We start from the raw sequence: 8,652 nt of genomic DNA on the forward strand, positions 1-8,652 counted from the left end.
GATGACATGTACCTAGACAGGCGGAAGTCGGACAGCAGAGGAACTTCTTCAACCTACTTACGAGAATCCAATATACAGCTAAGTACAACCTTCTATCTATAACAGTTAGTGATCTCATATTGCAGTGGTTCCGGACTCGAGCGGCAGGTTGCTGATATAAGGTGAGCGGTGCCGTAGATTAATATTCTTTCCTTGCAGAAGTAGCGGTTCCCGGTACCTCATTTTTTATTTTTGTGCTCTTTAATTTTTACTCTTGACGCATGGTTAACTCTGTTCCTTTTCAGAAAGTGCATTTATTACTTATTGATAGTAGATCATGTGATGCATTTTTCATAGGTGATGTTATTTTTTAGCGAATATATGAATCTCTGTTGGGATTTACTTGCGTTCCTGGTATAGATATATGAGGTTACGTAGCGGCCGTGTTTACTCATATAGGTTTCAAAATCACTTAGAGAGTAGGCGTGCGGCTAGGAAACTTAATTAGATGATGACTCCTCCACCCCCAGGTGGGAGCACCCCCTCTAACCCAGCTCCCCCACAGAATCCTGTAGTGACGGTAGTTAATGCTAGATCGGCAATTGTACCATTCGCAGGTCGAGTTAATGGATTTTTGACACAGGGTGTCGAGTCTTGGATTTCATCTGTAGACGTTCACCTGGCGGCAAAGTCCATTACTGATCAGTCTATACAATTGCAGGAGGCAAAGAGTTTTATAGACTATGCTAAAGGGGATGCGGGCGCATACCTAAGGGGAATATCTTTTAAAGAAACAAACACTTGGGATGATTTCAAAACCAAGCTGCGTTCCATCTATGGGAGTGAGGATGCATTGGATGAAGTTCTTGCTTTACGTAACATAATAAAAGTAGCATTTATGACTAATCTCAGTGTGGTGGATAGGGCAGCTCTGATAGGAGATAAGCTCGAAGAATATAATGGGCAGTCTGATACTTCAAGTTGGGTCAATGGTAATGCGCATCTCAGTTCCAAATCTCTTTGTAGATTGTTTTATTTGACACTTATAACAGCGATGTTACCTCAACCTTTGATTAAGTGTTTTGATGAGAAATTAACATCAGATAGCACAGAATTAGATATCTATAGACAAATTCGGAAACACTTGTCCAAGTGTACAGATCTCGATCCTTCTATAGTTCAGGCTTTTACTAAACAGGAAAACAAACATCACACCTCTTCATCACCGCAACAGGTTAACTTGGTCACTAATAATTCATCAACAGTCTTTTGCTTTAATTGTAAACGTCCAGGGCACATGATAAATGAGTGTAGGACACGGTATTGTTCAATTCATAACAGTTCATATCACGGGTATAATCAGTGTAACGCTAAGAAAAAGAATCCAAACAGTAACACAAACACCCAAGGTGCTGGTAATGATACAAGGAAGAAACAATACCATGGGGGAAAGAACAAACATTTCAAGCAGAATAGTAATGTAGGGCAGAAACAAGCACAGGCAAATCGTTCCTCAGGAAAACCAGCTCCAAACCCAGCAGTTCAAAATAACCAGGGGTCAGTGAATTTTCAGAATGCCAGCGGACAGACAAACACCACGTAGCCAACTTGATGGGGGAGGAGAGTGATATTGGGTTATCATCACTTTTTGAATCAGATAATAAATTTAATATTCTCCAAGATATGTGTGAGGACAGGAATTTTCCAGAAATTGAGTTAGACTTTTCCAAACATGCAGAGCGCGGTCCCGTAGATTTTTGCAAAATTCACGCTATTATTGGCTCAGAAGAAATCAGCCCAACTTTGCATGCAGTTAGCTTAGAACATAAACATTTCACCTTGTTTTTTGATTCAGGTAGTCCACGTAACATAATGGATTTACGTACTCATCACCTGTAGTTTTCAAAATTTCCTATAGAACGCGCCAATATTCGCTTGTCAGGAATAGGTAATAATGAATTGGAAGTAGTGGGAACAACTCAAATACAATACAGGTTGGGGCAACGTACTTTCACGGACACCTTTATCGTTATTAGTAATATTAGTATGTACCCAGTAGTTATTGTGGGTTATCCATCAATGTCACTACATAACGTAATCTTGACACCTGCAAAACACGGAGTGTTTATAAATGGAAAATTCTATCGGTCTTCACACACATTGAAATCTGTTTTGGATCAGAAAGAGACAGTCAGTGAGAAAGTAACATACATAGAGGAACCAGTCACCTGTCTCATGAGTGATGATATTGTTAGGGCCACCCAGCATAACTCTCAGGCACCCGCCATTGCTGCTTTTACACAACTCATTGAGCCAAACACACCATCATATCTGACGGTAGAGGTTAGGAAAAAGATACCAGGCTCAGAGATTTTTGATTCTTCCTGACACTATAAAAATCAATGGGCTTTCAGTCACGCAAGCGTTGTACACAGTAAATTCTGATCATCGGGTCAACATTGAAGTTTTTAATCACTTAAATGCTGCTTTAACAATACATGAAAATCAGCATATTGCCAACATCGAAGCGTATAAACATCGAATTCTTACAGTTGCTGAAATTAATTCCACTGAATCAGCAATAGATGAATCTCTTTTAAACATAATTAAAGGCAAAATTGAAGCAGACATCTTAGATAGGGATATAAGTAAGAAATTTTTTGAACTTCTATCCAAATATAGTGATGTTTTTTCTACGAGTACTGGAGCTTTAGGCAAAACGGAAGTCATCGAACATCAAATTCGTTTAAAAGATAAGGACAAAGTCATTTATGTACCTTCATACCGTCTACCTGCCAAATTTCTGAATGAGATCTATGTAGAGGTAGATAAAATGTTAAAGGAGGGGGTTATTAAGAAATCTAACAGTCCTTATAATTTTCCCTTGATAGTTGTACCCAAAAAGGATATAACCTGGAGGATTTGTGTTGACTTTCGCAAGCTCAACGACCAAACTATCCCTGATCGTTTCCAAGTACCGTTTACAGATGATATTTTATCTTTATTAGGACAAAATAAATTTTTTACTTCCTTGGACTTACTTAAAGGCTTTCACCAGATACCCTTAGCTAAAGAAAGTACACCGTACACTGCTTTTAGTACAGCTCGGGGTCACTACGAATTCTTACGTATGCCATTTGGGCTACGTTGTGCCCCTATTACGTTCACTAGAATGATCAATATAGTGTTCGGAGACTTACTTGGAAACATTTTCCATGCTTATATGGACGATCTGGGGATCTTTTCAAATAATTTGGAAGACCACTTAAGTAAACTAGAGATCGTCCTTCAAAGGTTAAGAGAACATCATTTAAAGGTAAAAATTTCTAAATGTGAGTTTTTTAAAGATGAATTAGTATATTTGGGTTTCATGGTATCACGGCAAGGTCTTAAAGTAGTCCATGATAAAATCTCTGCTATTAGTAAATTTCCCGTTCCTACTAACGTTAAAGGTATACAGCAGTTTCTCGGGGTTTCGGGTTATTATCGCCGGTTCATCCGGGAATATTCAGTGATAGCAGCTCCTTTAACTGATCTTATAAGGAAGGATGTAATTTTCAAATGGGAATCCCAACATCAAATCGCTTTTGATACCTTGAAACAGAAAATTAGTTCTGCTCCTATTCTAAAGTTTCCCGATTTTAATAAGGAATTTGTTATTGCAACCGACGCTTCAGACCAAGGGGTAGGGGGTGTGTTACTCCAGTGGCATGACAAGAAGTTTTTTCCCATTGCCTTTTATTCTCGTAAACTGAAAATGTCAGAGAAGAAATATGCAGTAATAGATAAAGAATGTTTAGCTATAGCTAATTCGTTGGTACATTTTAAATATATAATCTATGGGTACAGTGTTAAGGTTCTGACTGATCATAAGCCCCTTACTGATGTTTTTAAAGGTTTCAATCATAGCCCTAAAAGAACTCGGTGGCATATGATTATCCAGGACTTTGGAGCTAAAATTGGATACTTACCCGGTAAAGCAAACGTCATAGCCGATGCGTTATCACGTAATCCAGTACCAACCCAGTCATTTCCACTCGATGGGTTAGAAGAAATTCCAACTTCTTTGCAGGCCATGAAAATTGCTATCGAAAATGGTCAATCTTTAGCCCAAACAATAGAGAATACTACAGATATAGGATGGAATATAGATTCAGTACGACAAGAACAAATGAAAGATCAGAAGTGAAGAGTAATAATGGACGCATTAAATAGGAATCCGGATGATAAGGAATATTTGAAATATACTAACCAATATTTCTTGGTTAAGGATAACATTCTATGCCGATCTGTGGCTAGGAAAACCAGGAGTTCAACACAGTTGACTATCGACCAGGTGGTTGTACCGATTACGTTAATACCTACCGTTTTGAAATGGCTTCACAACCATCCTTTGCATGGTCATCCTGGGTTCGAAATAACATCCCAAAAGGCCAAGTCTTTATTTTACTGGTCTACTATGTTAAAAGATATTAGGAAATATATTAAAAACTGTGATATATGTTTCCGTCATAAGGGCCATACTAAGAATCCTGTAGGTCTCGGAACTTACTCTGTACTGAGTAAACCTTTTGAAAGGGTACACCTTGATTTATTAACAGGTTTTTATGAGACAGACCGGGGGAATAAAAACCTCTTAGTGATAATAGACGCTCTTACACGGTATACCGAACTAATACCATTAAAAAGTAAAACAGCTATTGAGTGTGCTAGGAAGTTTTATGAGTGTTATATATGCAGACACGGGATCCCAAATATGATAATCTCCGACTCAGGAGGAGAATTCAGTAATCACTTCCTTAACTCATTGTGTGAGATTCTAGAAATAAAGAAAATAAATACGATGATCTACCATCCTGAATCGAATGGTTTGGTCGAACGTGTTAATAGGAAGGTGTTAGACATACTACGTGTAAACATAGGCGGTATGGACCCAAATTGGGATATTGCAATACCCACTGTGTCCAGTACCCTAAATAGCAATTTTCATACTTCAATACGTATGTCTCCCCATGAAGCTGTTTACGGGGTACCTGTTAGAACACCGTTCCACATATTAACACCCACAACTAATCTGTCAGATCCATTAAAGGATATAATAGATGTTAGCCGGATTAGATTTCAGACACTTTACCAAAACCTCTTACAGGCTCAAGTGTTAATGAAGAACGCACATGATAAAAAGGCTAAGGTCACAAAACCTTACCAAGAAGGAGATACAGTTTATGTACAGGTTTATGTTAGGAAAGGGCTAAATTGGAAGTTATTGCCTAAATTTGAAGGTCCTTTCACAGTTATAGAAGTTTTAGTGGGTAACCGACTTAAAATTCGGAATCAGTCCGATACAACGGATGTCCGAACAGTCTCTGTCTCACATGTGAGGGCTTAAGACGATAGTTTGTTATGAAAAAATTAATTGTTCTGAGATATGTTTTCTATTTAAATTTATATATCATTTGAGTTGTGCAATACTTTTTAAATACATCATTTACAAAAGATTTTTTATTACAGGCTCCAACATGAAACTTGTCAAATTATACCCTGCACTATTCCTATCAGTGTTTTTTGTGATTGGGAAGAGTTCTGAAATAACTTTACATCATGGTTCTATTGTGGAGGAAATGAATAATTTCTTTCTAACTGACAGTAATATAGTTTTAGAAGTCAATATGAATGCCATTTTTACTAGCGAAAATGATGTACTGGCTCTAAAATCAGAGTTGACTCTTTTTGCTCAATCCCTTGAAGGTTTGCATAAATCATATTTATCTAACAATGATCCAACGTCGCCTAATCAAGTTAGTGACATGGTTAATATGCTTTTTTGGGAATTAAGGAATAAAACATGCGAAGCTGAAATTTTAGCTCGTGATTTGCTCATGTGGTCAATGCCTCATGAAGTTACAGAAAGGCGTAACCCACTTGTTTTAGCGGCATTAAACTTGGTTGGTTCAGTTGCTGGTCTTGGCTTAGGAATTTCCAATAGGCTTAAAATTCGCGATCAAGGGGTTAAAATTGAAAACCTGGACCATCAACAAGAGGTATTAGCAGGAGAACTAAACAGGCAAATTCAAGCATTGAACGGCGTAATCAGTAAAGTAAATGAACAATCACGACGTTTCAATCAGGTTCATGACACTCAAGTTTTGTTAGCAACTTTGATGTATTATCATGCTAAAATTGATCATGTATCCTCGAGAGTTACAAACTTTATTGAAAAATCAAAGGACTATGTGGAGGCCATAACACTCGCTGCTAAGGGCGTGTTGTCTCCTCATTTGTTACCAATTAAAGATCTTGCTCAAATTATCAGTAATGCTCATGATAGAATGCGTTATGTTCCAGTAGTAGCTTTTCATAAGATTGAATTTTATTACAGTTTGATCACAGTTAAAGTTGACCTTGATAAGATCGTAATTGACATTCCCTTTAACCCATCAGATGCGTGGAAAGCATATAAGATTTCGCCTTTTCCTACGTATGTATCTAACTTCTCAACGCCTATTATTAATAACCTGTCAGCTCTTGTATTGGTTTCCGCCAATGAGGAAACTTTTACGGTAGTCAGAGATCAAGCACTGTTAAATGATTGCTATGATGTTATGGATAATGTGATGTGCAGGATCGATTTGTTTGAATTCAGGAATGTATCAAATATGTCCTTGGGTTCATGCGAATTGGACTTAGTACTTAACAGAACCTCTCCCCATACACGTGAACATTGTTTGGATGGTTTGGTCAGGTATAACGACAATCAGTTTCGTCACAGGCTCTTGAATGGCACGGCATTCGTCTTCTCTGCGGAAGCATACATCGTCGTTTGCCCAGACGGAACTAGGGCATCAGGACACATGTTCGTCGTTAATGATGGCTGCACTGCAACAACGTCGTCGCTCTTCATCCGAGCTATGGTTACTATCGTCCGTGGGCGTAATTTCTTCATCAACACGTCGTGGGGTAACACCAGGCTGCAAGGTCTGACAATTCCCTACAGTAGGCCCGTCGAAAACGCTATTGCAACATTGGACCTGCTATCTCCTCTACGTGTTGATTGCCATCGGTATGTTGCTAGGATCCGTGGGCGTAGCCGTCAGCGTAGCGTTTTGGAAGAGAACACAAAGACTGAAGGAGGACATTGCGAAATCCTGTGATACTCGTAGGTCCCCATTAGATATGAGCCAGTGGGTGTTCAGGGTTCAATAATGGAATAACTGGCCATTATTTTCATTAAAACCCGACTACACAGAGAAAGACTTAAAAGGATTTTATTGCAGGGGTAATAAATGTGAGGAGGAGATGAACATTTGTGGTGATAATATATTTACTATAATCTTATATAATGGCTACATTTATTTCTTTAATAAAAAAATACATATGTGTCAATATATACATGTTGTATTTTATACATAGATATGCATTGCATGCAGGAATCTGGATATCCATATTGGTCAGTCTAACAGGATAACTACGAGTTATATCTGTTTCATCTGGTTTATATAACTATCTATTTTAAATAACTTCATCATATGATTATTATTGTTTTGTCTGGATACATTTTTAGGCATTGATTTTTTAATCTTCATCTTTGCATATGTATTCATAAATCTTGTGCACACAACTATGAAACATGTTTCTATATGAATATTTTCTCTATAGATTATTTCTGTATGAGTAGTTTCTATATATTATAACTACGTATGGTTTCTACGTATAGTATTTACATATGTTTCTGTATGTGATTTCTATATAATCTTCATTCACACTGTGAGTATAATGAATGTTGAAAGCGTATAGTTTTTGCTTTGCTTTCTGAGTAGTTATGCTTAGCTAGTGAGTGAATGTTTTGATGATTTCGTTCCTGTTATGTTTTTACGTGGCCGAGCAAATGTCATGATCAAACATGGTTTAAAAATGATCAGACATGATTTAAAATGGAACTGGTAGTTCCATTCGTAAGTGAACTTAGAAAAGTATATATATCTGTATGAGCACATGAGAGGAGTGTTGTTGTGAAATCACAGTTTAGTCCATCGAGACACAAATGTCAGCAGAACATATCAGCAAGCATCCGTGTGGTGTTTTGTAGACAGTATGTCAGCATATGTCAGCGTCCTCTTTTGTTCTGAGCTGAGGCTTGTCACGTAGGCGATGAGGAATCCTTGGAACGAGGTCATGGTGTGTTCGTGTGTGTGTAAATGATAAGTCTTGTTACGATGTCGTGTGGAAGTTTTGAGATAGATCAAAATGGGAAATCATCCTGTGTAGACCCATTGTTACTCTGTTGTACAAATATCTCCAGAATATACACAGAAATCCCATTATGGAGTTTGTCTAAATCCTACAGAAGAACTTTATTATTCCCAAGACTATAAACTCATTGCACAGCCATGGAGAAATCGTTGAAGATGAATAACCCTTCTCTGACTGCGTTTAAACTCAGTCCAAGTAATCGAATGTAAGATGAGGATACTCTGGCAGAGGACCTTACAATTGCACCATCTTTCCGAATGATCCCTTTCCCTTTTATCAGAATTCCCTTCGTCCTTTTATCCGTTTCCGATGCTTCCTCCTCCTCCTCCTCCTCCTCCTCCTCCTCCTCCTCCTCCCATCGTTGCCGTTTTGAAGCAAGGAAACTGAGAAAGGTAAAGGAGAAGAAAAAGATTCTCCAACACT

General features: G+C 38.0%; 1 protein-coding gene across 1 annotated transcript; it reads left to right on the plus strand.

The window, feature by feature from the left end:
- The first annotated feature begins 2,778 nt into the window (after positions 1 to 2,778).
- LOC136828416 (uncharacterized) lies at positions 2,779 to 8,298 on the plus strand. The gene has a single exon (XM_067086454.1). It carries the CDS (start codon positions 5,499 to 5,501, stop codon positions 7,128 to 7,130), a length of 1,632 nt encoding a protein of 543 aa, XP_066942555.1. The 5' UTR covers positions 2,779 to 5,498; the 3' UTR covers positions 7,131 to 8,298.
- Positions 8,299 to 8,652: the final 354 nt, after the last annotated feature.

Source organism: Macrobrachium rosenbergii, chromosome 42 (genome assembly GCF_040412425.1).
Source record: "Macrobrachium rosenbergii isolate ZJJX-2024 chromosome 42, ASM4041242v1, whole genome shotgun sequence".
In the NCBI taxonomy this organism is placed as follows: domain Eukaryota; kingdom Metazoa; phylum Arthropoda; class Malacostraca; order Decapoda; family Palaemonidae; genus Macrobrachium; species Macrobrachium rosenbergii.

What these genes read in the sequence shown, in the direction of transcription:
- LOC136828416 (XM_067086454.1), top strand. Translation starts at nt 5,499, where the DNA reads ATGAAACTTGTCAAATTATACCCTGCACTATTCCTATCAGTGTTTTTT.